The 17,802-nt window shown below is 42.5% G+C and overlaps 1 protein-coding gene across 9 annotated transcripts; it reads left to right on the top strand.

The window, feature by feature from the left end:
* Positions 1-10,305: 10,305 nt before the first annotated feature.
* On the top strand, positions 10,306-14,890 carry ARMCX2 (armadillo repeat containing X-linked 2). 9 transcript variants are annotated; one of them, XM_032257846.1, is made up of 6 exons: positions 10,306-10,437; positions 10,685-10,762; positions 11,043-11,102; positions 11,655-11,718; positions 12,029-12,101; positions 12,462-14,890. In XM_032257846.1, exon 6 carries the CDS (start codon positions 12,589-12,591, stop codon positions 14,479-14,481), a length of 1,893 nt encoding a protein of 630 aa, XP_032113737.1. In that variant the 5' UTR covers positions 10,306-10,437; positions 10,685-10,762; positions 11,043-11,102; positions 11,655-11,718; positions 12,029-12,101; positions 12,462-12,588; the 3' UTR covers positions 14,482-14,890. The 9 variants fall into 9 exon arrangements, with proteins under 9 accessions (XP_032113737.1, XP_032113730.1, XP_032113734.1 ...); XM_032257839.1 differs by having other exon boundaries at positions 11,611-11,718; XM_032257843.1 differs by having other exon boundaries at positions 11,567-11,718.
* The last annotated feature ends 2,912 nt before the right edge of the window (positions 14,891-17,802 follow it).

Raw genomic sequence — 17,802 nt, 5'->3', positions numbered from 1 at the left:
CAGATTTTAGGAAGTTCTCATTGATGGCAGTGTATCAAAGCTGTCCCCACTCCCACCCCACAGCAGAGGAGACTGCTGCAGATATCCAGAAGGGAGATGGTCTGGCCAAGGTAGGCAGGAGTGGCATCTGGTAGGAGTGGACTGATGAGAGATATCTCAGAGGTACATGGATGCTGTCTTAGTCTGCTGAGGCTGCTATAACAAAATGCCTTAGACTGGGTAATTTATAAACAACAGAAACATATTACTCACAGTTCTAGAGGCTGGGAAGTCCAAGACCAAGGCACCAGCAAATGCACTATCTGGTGAGGGTTCCCCTACTTCATACATGGTGCCTTGTTACCGTGCCCTCACATGGCAGGAGGGGGTAAGGGAGCTTGCTCCAGCCTCTCTTCTAAGGGCACTCATCCCATTCATGAGAGTGGAGCCTTCATCTGACTTAACCACTTCTCAGAGGCCTCATCTCTTAATACAATCACGCTGGTTATTAGGTTCCAGCATATGAATTTTGGGGAAGCACCAACCTTCAGACCATAGCAGATAGAATGTGGGGGTGACACAAAGAAGAGAGTCTAGCTTGGGCAGTGAGGTGCACTGATGGTGTCTTTCATGGAGAGTGAGAACTCTTTGAGGAGGAGCAGGAAGAAGAGGAGGAGGAGGAAGAGAAACAGGTATTTGAGAGAAAGTGGAGGAGTTCAGGTTGAGAAAAGTTGAGTTGTGGGAGGTGTGAGTTACCCAAAGGGCGCTCTTCAGTGACCAGCTGATCATATGGACCTGGAGTTTGGGTGTGAGGCCTGCACTGGGAGATGAAGATGTGAATGTCATCAGCCTTCAGAACCGCGAGGGAGGATCAGCTGGTTACAGAAAACCCAATCATGAAAATGGAGAAGAGAAATGAGAAACAGGGAAAACTGTGAGGCACAGACAGCAGATGCTTAAAGTTTATCACATGGTGTGGAAAAGATGGGGGAAGTAATCCCTCAGAGGCAATATTATTTCTTTCGTTACTGTGGTGGTTTCCTGCTAAATGTGTGTCTGTGTTTCTGGGGGTCTAGGAGTTGCCATTCTTTACTACCTTTGTATTCTTTAGGCCTTTGAGGGCTCTTGGCCTTAACAGGCAGCATAATCCAGTGGTGAAGAGCACAGTTCAGACTACCTCCACTAATTTCTAGCTATATGCACACTGGCAAAGTTGTTTAACTTCTTTGCATCTCCATTTCCTCATCTCTAAACTAATACCTATTTCCAATTACATTTTGTGAAGATTGAAATAGATAGCTCATAGAAAGCTTCATCCCATTTGTTATTATTATTATTATTATTATTCATGCTCAAAAAGAATGTGGAGGCTGCAACCCTAGGGTTTTATGCCAGGCATTTAGAGTAAAGAAGAGTGCCTAAGAATCATACTGTCTCCCTGATTTATAACAAATATTGTACTTTCTAGATGAGTGGGAAGCCACAGGGTTAGTGTGAGATTGATGAGGCATTTCTGGGTGTTGATACCGGTGGTCGAAGGTAAGAGTTCCCTTTCCCAAGATACCATCTGATCTACTGCAACATATAACATGGGAAGTTCATCCATTACAAGAGATTGGTTTGAAGTCCCCAAATTCTTCTTGATTTGATTTTTATTGTATCATCAGGCAGTGAACCAATTCTAGACTCACCCCTTAAAGTAAAACTAAAAGAGGTGAAAAACATGTTTATGGATTCTCAAATTCCTTGGGGGCTGTAGATCTAGATAACAGAAATGCACTTCTCCACATAGTAGTCAGGATTGTCATGGTTACTTAATGGTTCACATGATTCACAAATATACCCTGCTGTCCTCTAAGGCAGTATTTGCACTTCAAAGAAACCGACATTTTTTTAATTCCCATCTAAAAACATGTTTCAGTTGAGAAAATGGAATTAAGGTCTAGAGAAGTTGAAACTTGCAATAGCAAAGTTATATTTCCTGCAGAAATTTCAATAATAAAGGTTTTATTAGAGCTCTAAGTATATAACTGTAAAATAGACTTCAGTGAACAAATTCAGAAATATTTGTTCAGGAGTGATGTCTTTTATTTTCCTTATCACCACAAGCTCTATAACTAACACAAAGCTTCTTACACATTCTTATCAATTTTTTCCACCTTTATAACCCACTGTAAGGATAAACAAAACTGAAAGGCATCTTGTGGTGTGTCTCAAGGTTGTTTTATTTAAAGGCAAGTGATAATGGCTTCTGGTTTTAATGACATTATTACCAACTACTCTTTGCACAATGTGAACTACGTTTTCTAATTGATCAATTACACTGTATCCAGTTTGAATTGTGAAAACATGGTTGTGAAAGAAATGCTCATATTGAATAAAGTCGACAATTAGCTGAGAATTGTAAACCTTTGTTATGGAAACTTTTTATTATATTTTAAGTTATGGGGTACATGTGCAGATCATGCAGGATTGTTACATAGGTGTATACACATGCCATGGTGGTTTGCTGCATGGAAGGATAACATTAGGAGACATTTTCTATAGACTCTCACATTGTATCCTATAATGTTCTATAATATTTAATTATATTATGACATTAGAAGGTATAACTTAATTATAAATGAAACTGGTTGGGGACAGGAGAGGAAAGTAAATTGAATAATAGTACTATTTCTCAGTATTTAATTATTTTAACTGGATACATACTTTTAAAATGAGAAAAATCTTATTTAATGACCCACCACTGTCTATAGAGTCTTGGTTAATTTATTTATTCTCTTCTGGCCTTATCTGTGAAGTTGAGCAAGATAACTTGTGTTTTAAAAGACAGGAATTTCTCCCCTGTTAAAAAAAAAAAAAAAAAAAAAAAAAACTCCTCTGTTCTGGGAACGTATTAGTGAGGATAGAGCAATGGAGGGCTCCTGAATAAGGAGATACCTGTGCCCTACTCCAACAGTGTCTCAAAGATGTTGCAAGCCCCAGACAGGACAGCCATGAAATGCACCAGGTAGACTGGATCCTAAGCCTAGCAACTCCAGCTTTGACAAAGATTGCTGTTCCTTTAGCATAGCACAGAAGCACCAGAACCATTAAGCCTGAAATTAATTTGCAATCTGGGACAATATGTGTCTCAGCAATAACCTTTGTGGAGGGGTTTGCTTTTCTGATATCTTGGCTCCCAAATTTTGACAACACTCAATGAGCGAGGGAACCACAAAAATAAATAAGGCTAATTTTTCTTCATATTAGCAATATGGAGGCTCAAAGTTTATATTTCTCCAAGGCACCTTCTATCCCCAAGAGCCCACGGTTACTATATGGATGTTAGATTAATGGGCAGTCCATTTATCAGGGTGGCAAGCTCCCTTTGCCCTGATACCCTTCCATCTTTGCTTGGCTCACCTTGAATTGTATAAGTGAATGATGCCTGCCTTTCCTTTAACAACTTCTCTACTAATTTAATGAAATTCAGAGGCAAGTTGTATGGTGGTCACTTTAACATTTGCTAAAATCTGTTTTAAATTATACAGAGCCAATCATCCTATGTCTAAATTTCCTTCAAACTTTGCACCGGCCATTAATCTTATTACAAGCAGAACACATTTTCACTAGGTGCTAAATTACATGTTATGTAGTCCCTTTCTGAAATGTAACACTGAAGGAGAAGATTTGATTATAGGTTAAAAAGAGAAAACTAGCCTCTGAGGGTAGTGTTTTTGAGACAACCACTAGAAGATTAGAGAAGCACAAGCATTCTCTTTTCTTTTGTTAATGGAGAAGTTGGTCATTTCCTAGTAGACTGAACACACGAAGAGATTATACAGCTAGTAATGCTACAATTAAGTCCTTCTGGTGGGAGATGGGACACATAGATCGGAAGTACATTTTCATTGCAAGAATTCAGATGGGCGAGTTACAGTGGTCGCTATTGATGGCCTGTCCAGATTTCATTTACTGGGCCAGTGCATCCATCCCTTAGCTGCCCTTGTCAGATCCACTATGTCTAAAAAACCTGAGGAATTAAAACCGCTCTCCTCTCACCTCCCCCCTACCCACTCATGCATCCTGTCTTGCAATCAGTGGATATAAAAGCCTGGCACCCTGGTATCAAGGTGCGTTCTTTTGCTGGTGCCCTTCACATTCCACAGTCCCCTGGGCTCAGGTTGAGGCTAGTCTTCAGCTGGATTATAACTATGCTAAGTTTCTTCCCCTGTTCTATGCTGCTCCCTTCACTTCCATATAGGTTTCATCTAATGATAGTCCCTCAATAAAACACTTTCACAAGAATCTCCATTCCTAGTTCTGCTTCTGGGGAACCCCACTTAAGACACCAAGGTACTAATTTATATTTCATCTCTGTGTCTGTTTATGCTTTCCACTTTCCCTTTCTCAGCCAAGCTAAATCTGTACTTCCTTGCCTCAGAGAAAATTTGTCAGGACTTCCCAGAGTTTCTTCCCCAGAAACCCAAGTCCATTGTGAAGAACAGAGTTAGAGGAATGAAAGATTTCTCTCACACTAAAAAGAAAATGCCCCACCACCACCACTGAAGGGGAAAAGAAAGCGGTCTTTGAATTCCTTGAGCAAATGGGACCTCTGGCCTACTCCCCAGCAATCCAGAGAATACAGGAGCAATTCAATGCTGATGGCCATGTGATATACCTTGGAGGCTGAGTCCTATCCAGGATGCCCAGTCTTACCAAATTCCTGTCCCCTCTATGCCAAGCATGTCACCCAAGGTGCTTAACTGTCCGATCAAAAGGCTCATGAAAACCTGGATGACCCGTATCACAGTTATAACAAGCATTGAAAGACATCCCCCTATACCTTGGTAATGGATAATCCCAGGGACCTGGCATCACCCCCAAATCCCTGTGATAGGATATTCTGCCATCCTGGAATCTACAGGGGACTGGGTTTTTTAAGAAAATAAAGATGTTTAATAATTCTTTCACACAAGTTAAATTTCATACCTGCTTTATGAAAGGCAGCAAAAGGGTAAGGTTATGATTATTATGTTTTGTTATTATGAAACATTCATTAATATAATGTTTATGAAGCATTTTCATTAACTAATAAAAGTAACACCTTTCGATGCACCTGAAAAAAAATAAGTTCAGGGCAACATATACAGTATGACTGCAATAATGTTAAATACACATATCCACATTCTTACACAGGCAAGGAATGGTAATTATTGGTGGCTTATTTTTATTTTGTTTCTTATAGTTTTCTGTATTTTCAAAACGTTTGTAGACATGATTAATGTTTTTCAAAGCAGCTGGTCTCTTCATTTTCTGCTGTTTACCACAGGCCAGTCAGTATATGTTGTACAAGGCACCAGCCAAGTCACCAGTTCCACTGCCATCAAGTCCAAGTTCTAAGCTCAGCCCATGCAACAGCACTGTGAATGTCTCAGGGGTGCTCCCTTAGGCAAGTAAGAACACGTTGAGGGCAGGATTTTGAAGCTGCAGTCAAGTTGGATGTAGGGACTGAGTGTTTAGGGGGAGGGGATGGAAGAAGGAAATGATGCTTTGAGCTTCTCCTCCTTTTGCATGGCCAACCCACCACTGATGGACAGAGCAGCAGACACAGACAGACAAAAACAAAAACCAGACAGGGACAAAGAGGAGACAATTTGGACTTAGTGCTCAGTGGCTGTGCCAACATCTGAATGTGGGTCCAGAACCAGACCTTTCCCTGTTCAGAGTCCATGTTGTCAAGCCTGTCTCTTATTTCACAGTCCTCCATTGCTCTGCTACATGATAACCAATTTCTCCCCTCCACCTTGTCATGTCACCAATGTCAACTATTTCTGCTGCTGACACTGCCCTGCCTTTGACAAGTCACAAAATGAGAACAAACCTGGGTTCGGGTATCCCCTTGGAGAAACAGAGAAGTGCCTCCTAACTTTAAAATTGTGAAAAAAAAAAGAAAAAAGAAAAAGAAAAAGAAAATTGTGTTGCTACCCTCCACCTGGACTTCAGGAGTCTCCAGTCAACACCCACCTTCACACCAACCTACAAAGATCTATACAGGTTTCCTCCCTGTCCTTTTCCACCTTCTTTGGCCACAGTCACACGGCCTTTAAGGAAGTAGGGAGCTGGTAGCTGATCAGGAACTGCTAATTGGACCAACACACCAGCTCGTGGTCACATGAAGCCACATCACTGGTGAGCCTGGGTCCCAAATTTCCCCTCCCATTATTTGCAGAGCGTTTAACTCCCTGCCTTCCATCCCACCACCTCCACCATTCAAGGAACTGTCACTCATGTTGTTTTTCATCTTTGTGAACACAACAGAAGTGTCATCTTTCTGATTACCATAAGAAACAGTATCTTCTCCTGAGCTACTAGTCATTTCTACTTCTCTGGGAAACAGACTTATCATCTTCTCTGCTCCTTCCACCACTTCTGTTTGGAATCACTAATGTTCATCTCTACAGTCCTGAAAATACCTGGAAAGGAGGATGGGGGAGGGAGGGCCAGGAAAGGAAACAGTAGGAATGGATTATGTTACTTTCTTGTTAACACTTTTCTATTCTTTGTTATACAAACATGTATTTTTATCATTGAAAAATGTTATAGAACTATTTTCATTCAAGAAGAAATGATTCACTTTTATTAAATGGCATATATCACAAACAACAATTCTCACTGCATAATGAGTTCTACACATGTCACTCAAAGCAATCTTAAGTTTTCTGCATCTTTTCCCATGACAACATCCTGATTAGGTAATCGCTTATTTGAGAGTTTACAAATCTGATGATATGCCACAACCAGCTAGGTTTATTTCTCTAGTGTAAAGGTGGTTCAGCTTTAGAAAACCATTCATTCATTTATTCATTTATTCAACACATGTACTGAGCACCCTACATGCCATGCATTGTTCCTGATGCTGTGGTTACAGTCATGAATAGAGCTGACCTAAATTTCTAATCTCATAGTTCTTACATTCTAGTGAAAGAGACAAGCAACCAACAAAATAAAACATATAGTATATTGTTTTTAATAAGTACTAAAGAAAGAATAAATGGCAGGAAAGAGGATATGAAAAGTCAAGATAGGGTAAATTTTTAGAATGGGTGACCAATGAAGCACTCGATAAAAACGTGACCTTTGAGTAAAGATCTGAAGTCAGTGAGGGATCTAAGTGTGGTGATATGGGGTGGGGGTGAGGAGAATACATCCCAGGCAATGAGACAAGCAACTGCAAAGGTTCTGTAAAGGGAACATGTCCAGTATATTCCAAGAACATCAAGAAAGCCAAGATGATGGAGTAGAGTGAGCTAGATAGAGAGAGATAAGTAGATTAGGCAGAAAAGTGGTAAGATTGAATAGGGTAGGGCTTTGTCAGAGGTAATAAGGACTTTTGTATTTCCTCTAAACAACACAGGAAGTAGGTGGGGAGTTTGAACAAGGGACATGTGTCTGGACTTGTTGAGAACAAACTATAGGAAGATAAGAGTGACAGGGAGACTGGCTTGTCTACATCATTCATGGCAACAGCAAACCAAAGAAGAAAAGAAACCTCACATGAAAGCATTTTATAAAATATATCACCATTTATAATTTTTATAAAACCATTAGTAAAATAGGAATAGGAATAGGAGGAAACTTCATTTGTGTAACAAAGAATTATATGTAATTCAGTTAGTCGTTCTTGGATGAATTAAATTAGATTTAAAAGAAAACATCCTTAACCTGATGAAGAGGATATTAGAAGCTCGTCTGATCTGGCAAACTCATCCTCTCTCTGGTCTATCAAGATTACAGAACTTAATGACTTGCCTCCATTCACTGATAGTATTTCTTTGTACTACGTGTGGTGGTGGGGGGGGGGGGGTGGTGCATGCACCTGTGCGCACAACAGACAGAGAGAAAGAGAGAGATTGGCAAACATAAGTTAAATTAGCCTTGAAAAAAAAGAGAATATATCAGTCACAAACAAAAGTTATATTAAATAATGAAACAAAAGAGGCATTCCCATTGACTTCAAGAACAAGATCAGGAGGCTCTTAAGGACATTCTAGTCAATGCCAGTCATTAAGTTCTGTGATCTTGGTAGACCACAGAGAAGGACAAATCTGCCAGATCAGAAGAGCTTCTGATATATTCTTCATCAGGTTAAGGATATTTTCTTTTATGTCTACAGTAATTTAACCGAGAATGACTCATACAGAAGAAGAAAGAAAAGGGGGCATAATTGTTGGAAAGGAAGAAATGAAAAATCATCATTTACAAATGATTATATATAATACCTAGATAAACCAAAGGTATCACCTTAAATTAGAATTAATAAGACAGATCACAAAAATTTGGAACTTGATTAATAAGCATAAGTGCACTTACTACTATGCGTGTAAAAAGAAAGTTTAAAACTGTTGACAGTGGCTGGGAGCAGAAAAGATAAAACAAGGTTCTTTCCCTTCTACTTTATATATTTCGTTATTGTTTTGAATATTTTTAACCAATAGTATATATTACTTGTATTACCAGAACAAAATGAAAGATTCCTAATCTGGACTATTATATATATAACACAGACCCTCTTGGCCATTGTATTAGTGCTTAACTTTGGGGGGTGAGTTACAGATCCCTTGAGAAACTGAGGAGGTCAATGATCTCTGTTCCTGAAAAAAAAAATGCATTTAACCACACATATAATCCCCAACAAAACTTTGCAGATGAATACAATTTCAGGTGGTCCACAGAGTTGAGCAGGTGAGAATACCTACTGTGGGTTCATCAGCAGGGATTGTTCCCTGGGCATACATTTCATTGAGAGGGCGCCAAGGCAGATGTGTACTGGCAGGCAGTAACCTTGCAGCAAAGCTAGATTCTTCCTGGGTTCCCTGGAGCTAAGGAGGCCAGAGGTGAGAGGCCTAGGAGGCTGCATCTCTTAGTCCAGGTGGTAGTAGCAGACAGTGTTTGGAGCAAGGTTCACTGGTAACCACGAATAAGGATAGACAGCAGTCAGGCCTGGGAGCTTCCCCCAACAATCACTTCTTCAGGCTTCACAAATCCTCAGCTGCAGGGACAGATGAGAACAGCAATCCTTTCTATGCATCAGTGGGTTACCTTTGAGAACCTGGGGAAGGAAAAGAAGTAACCAAAGACATTTAACCAGGTCTGCATCTTGGTCACTGTTCCAGATATATTTTGAGAGTGAGCAACTAACCCAGGTGCTGGAATGAAGGAGATGAGGCAGCAGCTCTGGCATATGAGGGAGTAGAGGGACAGCACCTGCCTTCTCCTCCTGACAGGGCAGGGAGGATTTGACCACCCTTCACCTGCCACAGTTTCCTTGGCCTCACAGCTCTTCTTTGGCCCAGAGCTGAATCATTAACTGGAACCTAATGCAAGGACAGGTGTTCAAAACTGTCATGGTTACAGCCATTAAAGTACAGGAGGTTCACACACAGCAGTTAGCAGTGGTTTGAGAATATTAAATAAATGTGTTTCTCTAACAGGACAAGACAGGATCATTTATTCATGCAACTTAAAAGCTGTCCCAGAAGGAGAAAAAAGTAGCATATTATTTGCCCAAAATAAATAAGATTGGACAACTGAACATCTCTCTGTGGATCAATTTACAGATCATATGGAAATATGCTTATCTTATTGAGAAATATTCCATTTTAGATATTCAAATACCTTAGCATATTTAAAAAACTATTTCCTATGTGGCCAAAAGAATTCATTTTCTATTCGGTAAAAATTAACCAAAATTAATGGTGCATTCCAATGGACGCAGGAAGTCGTTTTTCTTTACAAAACATGCCCACCCATTTTCGTTGCTATTTCCCACATTGAATTCTTGTTTTACTGAATTTTCTTACTATAAAAATAAAGCATGATGATAGTTTTAAAAACAAAACAGGAGTATTCGAGAAGTACAGACCCCACTCCCAATCCTTATCTCCTTTCTGACACTCTGCCCCTTAGCTATATTGGAACAGGGAATCAACTGCAGTGAAAATCCTGGGGGCTGAGGAACTAGAGGTGGAGCAAGGGAAGAGTGTCCAGTAGCCCAGGAAAGGATGAAACAATTCCCCAACAAAAAAGTAAACATTTTCAATAGCTCTCGGAGAAGATGCAGCCCCTCCCCGGTAACCAGAGAAAGGCAATTCTGAAAGCAGGGAGAAGGGGCTGCTTTGGGCCTACAGGACTGCAAAGACAAAAAAATGAGTGACAGAACCTGATGTGGTGGGGTGAGATGGGAGTGAGGGTAAAGGAGGGGGCTCGTAGTCTTGGTGGGAGTGGAAATTGGGGACCCAAGCTTACTGGCGATGCAAACCTCACGTGACCAGGAGCTGACGTTGGCAAAGGTACTTAAAGCCCTGACCGCCGTTCTCCGTCCTCCTCTGGGTACCAACTCTATTGCGCAGCTCGCTGCCCTGTGATTAACCCAGGCGAGGAGGAGAAGGAGAAAATATCCCCAGATCCGGGCAGGTGGGTGTGAGGGTGGGCATAGCTTGGGACCCCTAAATAGGGGTAATCTAGGGATGCGGGAGCCCGAAGCCGCGGGTGCCTCCGTGTCTCCCACTCCTGGCCGGCTTTACAGACCTGAGGTGCTCAGACGCGCCTCATTCTGGTGGGCGGCGGGGAAAGGGGGAGGGGAAAACGAAAAGACAGAGTTTACGAAGAATCCGCTGACTTTCTTTCCAGGTAATGTTTTTTGGTTTTGTTTGTAACACAGGCCCGACCCCACATCCAGTCCTGCGTTGTGAGAGGAGGGAAGAGAAATAAACGTGGCAGCGGACAGGCCAGCGGGGAGGTTGGGAAAGGGGGCGGGGGTGGGGCATGCAATTTAGTAACAATCTGATCCGTTCATTCCTACCCTGACCTCCCCCACCACCACCCCCGCACCCTCCCTTCCCCCAGCCGGGCCCTCTGTGCTTTGGGGGTGCTGGGAAATGGGTGTACTAGCTGCTGTTGGAGAGATGGCGGGTTTGGCGCTATCTGGGCTTCACGGGGAGGCGGGGGGGGGGGGGGGGGGGGGAACCTGAGAGAATCTGGTATTAAACCACCTTGTTAACTCGCAGACTGCTTTCCAGACACCTCCGGCCCACACAGCTGTTCACCCCCGTCTTTTCAGTCCTGGAAAAGGAATTCGGGTATGCAGGCGGGAGAAATGGCGGTTATTGGGGGGATTTGGTTGGGAAGTGGGAGGTAGAGCCCATAGCAGAGACATCGGGGAAAATGTACGACCCTGAACCCGAAAAGGCAGACATTGAGGCCCCTCTTCTGCAAGCTAATGCTAAGCCTAGGGGCTGGGGAGTGAAAGACGGGTGCTCCTAGGAGGGGAACACTAGATTTTTTGGCAGGAATCCCCCATGCAGCGTCCCATCCTGCTTTTACTGCACCCTCGCCCCGCTCCCCTCCCTCTTGGAGCCAGGAGAAGGGGTGTGGCGGTTTGTCCCGGAGAAATGGCGGACGGGGCGGGGCAAAGCGAAAGGAGGGATTGAATGCTTGCGGAGCTTGCGCCGGAGGAGGATTGAGTTGGGAGGGGTGGGATGAAAAGAGTTGAAAGAACTGAGAGGTAGGATCATTTTACATTCTGGTATGCGAACACGGAAAGGCTATTACTGAGACGCTTGTTCTGGGTGCTGATCCATCCACCAGGCTTTCACTGTCTAAAATCAGCAGTCTACATTTCTGCTCTGCAGTCCGTCCTTAGGATGAAGCTCTAACTGAACTGAAGTAAGGAGAAACAGCCTTGAATCCTTGGAGGTCAGTGTTGGGATTGAAATCCTCTGGGGCCCCGTGGTGTGAGTGTGGCAGAGACCAGAGCAGAGTATGGGAACAGAGGCTCCTCCTGAGTCTTCTCTCTAAAATACACCCTTCCCCTGGGCCCTTTCTTTTTGGTGCAGAGAAAGGGGCGTGGCATCTGCCTTAGTTAATATTTGAGGGAGGAAAGGCTGAGGAGGAAAAGAGGATACCTTAGAGGGGAAAACTTTTGACTCACGGGGGTTCAAATCAAGAAAGGAACCAGAATTCGTCCACCAAAGGCTCAAAAACGCCCTTTCTGATCTGTCCTCAGGTCTGTCTTCCTTTTGGCCTCTGTGAAACTACAGCTACAGTGGGAAAAAGCAAACCGATCTTGATCCCAGGAGGTTGGTGTATGCGTGGGCACCGTCTAGGGACCTTGGGGGTAGGGGTGGGCATCATAGCCAAATCTAAGATCACTACTGTTTTTCCAGCTCTCCGCCAGCTTTGCCGATGTCTGTACTGACTCTCATCCCCTCGTTTAGATGCTGGGAAGTTGTAGGCATTGGTAGAGCAGGCTAAGGTTGAAGATATAGATATAAAATATTAAACTAGGTCTGTGAATCAGCAAACGCAGGCCTTGACACCCGTGTCTGGGTGCCAGCCCACCCACCAAGCATTGTGTCCCTAAACTCTTCCCTAAGTAGGACTGGTTAGACATAAAGTGAACCAGAGCCCTAAGCTTCATTTTTATCCTTTACCCCTAGGCCCTGCCTAAGCCTCAGCAGAACTTGTAAGCCTAAACTGAAGAGCCTCATCCGGAGGAGCAGGCATCCCTTAACCTTAACCAAGCCAGTTCCACCCTCTGGATCAGTGAATAACCCCAGCTGCACAATGAGCCGCGTTCGGGATGCTGGCTGTGTAGCGGCAGGGATAGTGATCGGGGCTGGTGCCTGGTACTGTGTCTACAAATACACCAGGGGAAGAGACCAGACCAAGAAGAGAATGGCCAAGCCCAAAAACCGGGCTGTGGCTGGGACTGGAGCCAGGGCTAGAGCCGGCCTAAGAGCCGGATTCACAATTGACCTTGGGCCAGGATTCAGTCCCCCAACCCCAGTCCGCGCTGAAGCAGAGGACAGGGCCCAGGATGAAGCCTCTGCTCTGGACACAGCTGGAGCTGAGGCAGTGGCCCCAGCTACATCCGGCGCTGAGGCTCAGAGTGGGACAGGAAGTCAAGCCCAAGAGGCAGATGGAGTCGGGGTTGGGCCTAAGTCCGAATCAGTAGTTGGGGCTGCAGTGACTTCTACAATAGCACCACCTCCCGTGGTGACAGAGGCCCTTGCAGCTTCAGAAGCCCCTGCAGTGGCAGGGGCTCCCAAAGTGGCAGAAGCCCCCATAGAAGTGGAGACTCCCAGGGCAGCAGTGCCTCCTGGGACAGTGGTGCCTACCGAGGCAGCCGCACCCACTGAGGTGACCGAGGGTCCTGGGGTAGCAGCACCTACCAAGGTAGATGAAGCTCCCAGGGTGGCATCGCCTACCAAAGCGGCTGAGGCTTCTGTGCCCCCAACGCCTACTGCAGCTGCAGCGCCTGCTGGAGCTGCAGAGGCTCCTGGAACTTCTGGTTCCCCTAGAGCAGCCGCAGTTCCTGGAACAACCGCTGCCAAGAAAGCAACCCCTGGGGCTCACACTGGGGCTATACCTAAAGCCACATCAGCGACTGGAGCTGTACCCAAAGGTGGAGCCAAGGCCAGGTCCCGGAATGGGGGCAAGGGCAAGGGCAAGAAAAGCAAGGTTGAAGTAGACGAATTGGGGATGGGCTTCCGTCCTGGAGATGGGGCTGCGGCAGCTGCTGCGGCCTCTGCTAATGGTGGACAGGCTTTCCTGGCAGAGGTCCCTGATTCTGAGGAAGGGGAGTCTGGGTGGACTGACACAGAGTCAGATTCAGACTCTGAGCCTGAGATTCAGCACAGAGGAAGGGGAAAAAGACCCGTTGCCATGCAGAAGCGCCCCTTTCCTTATGAAATTGATGAGATTCTGGGTGTCCGCGATCTCAGAAAGGTCCTTGCCTTGCTTCAGAAATCTGATGATCCTTTCATCCAACAGGTAGCTTTGCTCACTCTGAGCAACAATGCCAATTATTCATGCAATCAGGAGACAATCCGCAAATTGGGAGGCCTCCCAATTATTGCAAACATGATTAACAAAACTGATCCCCACATTAAGGAAAAAGCCTTAATGGCCATGAATAACCTGAGTGAGAATTATGAAAATCAGGGCCGGCTTCAGGTGTACATGAATAAAGTGATGGATGATATCATGGCCTCTAACCTGAACTCAGCAGTTCAAGTAGTTGGACTAAAATTTCTAACAAACATGACTATTACTAATGACTACCAGCACCTGCTTGTCAATTCCATTGCAAACTTTTTCCGTTTGTTATCTCAGGGCGGTGGAAAAATCAAGGTTGAAATTTTGAAAATACTTTCAAATTTTGCTGAAAATCCAGATATGTTGAAGAAACTGCTCAGTACCCAAGTGCCAGCCTCATTTAGTTCCCTCTATAATTCTTATGTGGAATCAGAAATCCTTATTAATGCCCTTACTCTATTTGAGATCATCTATGACAATCTCAGAGCAGAAGTGTTTAACTATAGAGAATTCAATAAAGGTTCCCTTTTTTACTTATGCACTGCATCTGGAGTGTGTGTTAAAAAAATTAGAGCCTTAGCAAATCACCATGACCTCTTAGTGAAAGTGAAAGTTATAAAGCTAGTGAACAAATTCTGATTGGCTATGTGCTGTCAAAAGACTTCAAGAAATTTCTTGGTTTTGCAGTCTGGAAGCATTGAAAATTGAAAGTTACTGCTTTTCCACTTGCTCATATACTAAAGGAATCCTTTCAGCTGCCAGTTTTGAATAATGTATCATCCAGAGTGATGTTGTCCGTGACAGTCACCAGCTTTAACCTGAACCATTTTATAAATACCAAATAAATAGACCTCTTGTACTGAAAACATATTTGTGACTTTAATTGTGCTGCTTGGATGGAAATATTTTTACTGGTTCCTCTGAATTGACAGTAAACCTGTTCATTATGAATGGCCTACTGTTCTATTATTTGTTTTGACTTGAATTTATCCACCAAAGACTTCATTTGTGTATCATCAATAAAATTGTATGTTTCAACTGACAAAAAGTTGTTCTAATGCTTGAATTTAAAATCCAGCTGGAGAGATAAGGTACATAAATACAAAAAGTTGTATACAAAGATCTGTGAAAAATAATAATAATAAATACAAAAGGATAATTAACAGTATCTGGGTTTATGCTCTTTGTCAAATATACACTATCTGTTTAAATGAAGCAGTGGTTGCTGAGAAAGCTTCAAGGAGTAAGGGCACATTTAAAATGAGCCCCGAATGACAACATAGAAGGGCATTCCAGGAGGGGGAAATGCTTTGGAGAAAGACATGGAAGTGAGAAGTCTGTTCCTGTGATAGTAGGTAGCCAATTTGCTTGGAATGGAAGCCATGGAAAGAGGAATGATGAGAGATAAATGTGAAAATTCAGAGTGAGGAAAATTTGAGGAAGATCCTGAACTCCAAACCAAAATACTGAAATAATATCCTGTCATATTATTTGAGTTGCTGAACATTTTTGACAAAAGGAGAAATAATATGATGGCAATATGAAAGATGGATTGGAGCTATGTTGGAGACTGGACATTTATTAGAAATTTAGAATAAACCAAGCAAGAGATAATGAGGGGTGAAATGCGGTGGTGACTAAAGGAACTGTTAGTGTATGATGGTAATAAGAGACAAAACAAAGCAAGAAAGACGAAGATCTGCTGCGTGACGCCGGTCTGTGGATCAACAAAGAGGGAAGATTGTATAACCTCATGCAGGTCCTGACAGGGAAGAGCCCTCTTTTGGGGGCCGCTGTGGAGACAGCACAATGACAAAGTAAGTCACCATTTGGGGTGAGAAAAAAAGCACTGTGGCAGAAAGAATGACTCTTGGCACAGACCAGTGGTTGGCTTCCTAGGGTTAAAGGGTCAGGTCTGCTCTCTTTTATATAAGAGGGGCAGTGGTGAGGCCCTGATGTGGGGCCCCATCCCCACTCTCAAGTTCACTTATCAGCAGGTATAACTTTCTCCCTCCCCTCCCTGGCCCAGTGAAGCAATTAGACAATGGGAGGTTCCCAGAGATTTTTCCAAACCCAGCCTGCTTTTCTGACACCCTTTATAGTCAATAACACTATATTGTTAACTTGAAAATTGCAGAAAGAATAGATTTTAAGTGTTCTAACCACAGAAGATAACTATATGGGGCAGATGCATATGTTAATTAGCTTGGTTTAGCCATTCCACAATGTATACATATATCAAAATGTCATGTTTACCCCTAAATATATACAATTCTTATTTATCTATTAAAAATAATTTTTAAAACTCTGATATACTTCTATATTGGCATGAAAAGACATTAACTACATGTAAGAGCCTGTGTCATCAGTTAAAATGTCCACACAATTAAAACTGGGTGAAAATTTTTTCAGATGTTTATTATATACATCCCTGTGTATTTTTTTCATTCAATTGGAATCATATTGTATGTCAGCAGTTCTCAACGTATAGTCCATGGACTACTGCAGTTCCCTGAAACTGTAAGGTCAAAAATCTTTTCAAAACAATAGTAACATGTTATTTGCTGTTTTCACCAGGTTGACATTTGCACTGATGGTGCAAAAGCAATGGTAAAACTGCTGGGGCCTTAGCATGGATTATGGCAGTGTCCCCAAACTATACTAATAGTGAGTGCATTCTTTAGAACCACACGCTCAAAATTTTTTAAATCCAAATTCATTTTAAAATGTCTTTAATACAGTTCTTATTTACAAAAATTATATATGATAAAATCTCAGTGATTGAGTGCATGTCTTTTTAATACTTCGTGTGATGAAATAGGAAGTACGCACAAAGCACATCTGCTGCATAGCTTAGGACAATGGTTGTCTCTAAGGTAAATATTTGCATAATGATTTGAGTTGTGCACTGAATTAGCTGCTTTTTTCATGGAACGTTATTTTTACTTGAAGAATGACTGGCAGAAAAACTACGGGTTTTCAGACTTGGGTATTTAGCCGAGATTTTTTTGAAAATAAATGAAGTAAGGCTTCAAGAAAAGCTATTGACAGGGTTCGTCACCAATAATAAAATTTGAGCTTTTAAGCAAAATTAGAATTTTGAAAAACTTGTATCCACAAATGCAAGCTTGACAGCTTCTAATACTTGAAAACTTTTTAAAGAGATCAGTAGTGATAATAATGGCGGAGATGGCATTTTTCCTTTTTCTCCTTCTTGGAGAGACTTGATGAAGGACCCTAGAGCCTAATGTTGATCTTACCCAGTTTTACTGTGATCATTGTAACCCATATGACATTGAACCCATGGCTATTTAATAAATAATATCATTGCTGTGGTAACAACATAACCCTGAGTGAGGTTAGACCCAAGAATTTTTGAACTCTTACTATGGAGAACCTGAAAATATGTCATGCCTGGAAAAGGACTTCTTCTGGGTAAGATAGAGGTAGTATTTGAGTTCATATATGGAAGATGGATGCATTAGCATTTCCTGGCTTGATCCTTACTATTCAGGTAGTCCAACCAGCTTCATCTGCTCTGATTAACAGTGGAAACTTCCATAACCTTCAGGTGAAACCTGTTACAATACGGAGATGTGTGGTCTGGCCTAATGAATAAGCTACAAATCACACAATAGGGAAGTATTTTATTTCCTAAGGTCAGGGTTTTTGTGCCTTAAATCACATCACATGTGAAAGTACGAGCGTAGTTCAGGTGTGGCTAAATCTTAAAAGAGTAGTTCTTTGAAAGATTTAACTTAGTAAAATTATAACAATAGGTACCAGGAATTGAGCATCAGCTATGTAGTATTCTATTATTCCTGAAATGTGACTGTTGAAACATTTCTTAAATATTCTGTACTATTTTTATTATCTTTTATATTGTGTGTCCAGGACTTGAATGAAGAAATACGGTTCTAATAACTGTTTGCACTGAATATTCCTGCTTTCCTTGCTTTA

Source organism: Sapajus apella, unplaced genomic scaffold (assembly GCF_009761245.1).
Source record: "Sapajus apella isolate SASKATOON/1434 unplaced genomic scaffold, GSC_monkey_1.0 scaffold98, whole genome shotgun sequence".
NCBI classification, from domain to species: Eukaryota; Metazoa; Chordata; class Mammalia; order Primates; family Cebidae; genus Sapajus; species Sapajus apella.
This window is presented reverse-complemented; position numbering and strand designations above follow the sequence as displayed.

Coding starts and splice junctions, on each gene's coding strand:
- ARMCX2 (XM_032257846.1), top strand. CDS start 12,589: ATGAGCCGCGTTCGGGATGCTGGCTGTGTAGCGGCAGGGATAGTGATC.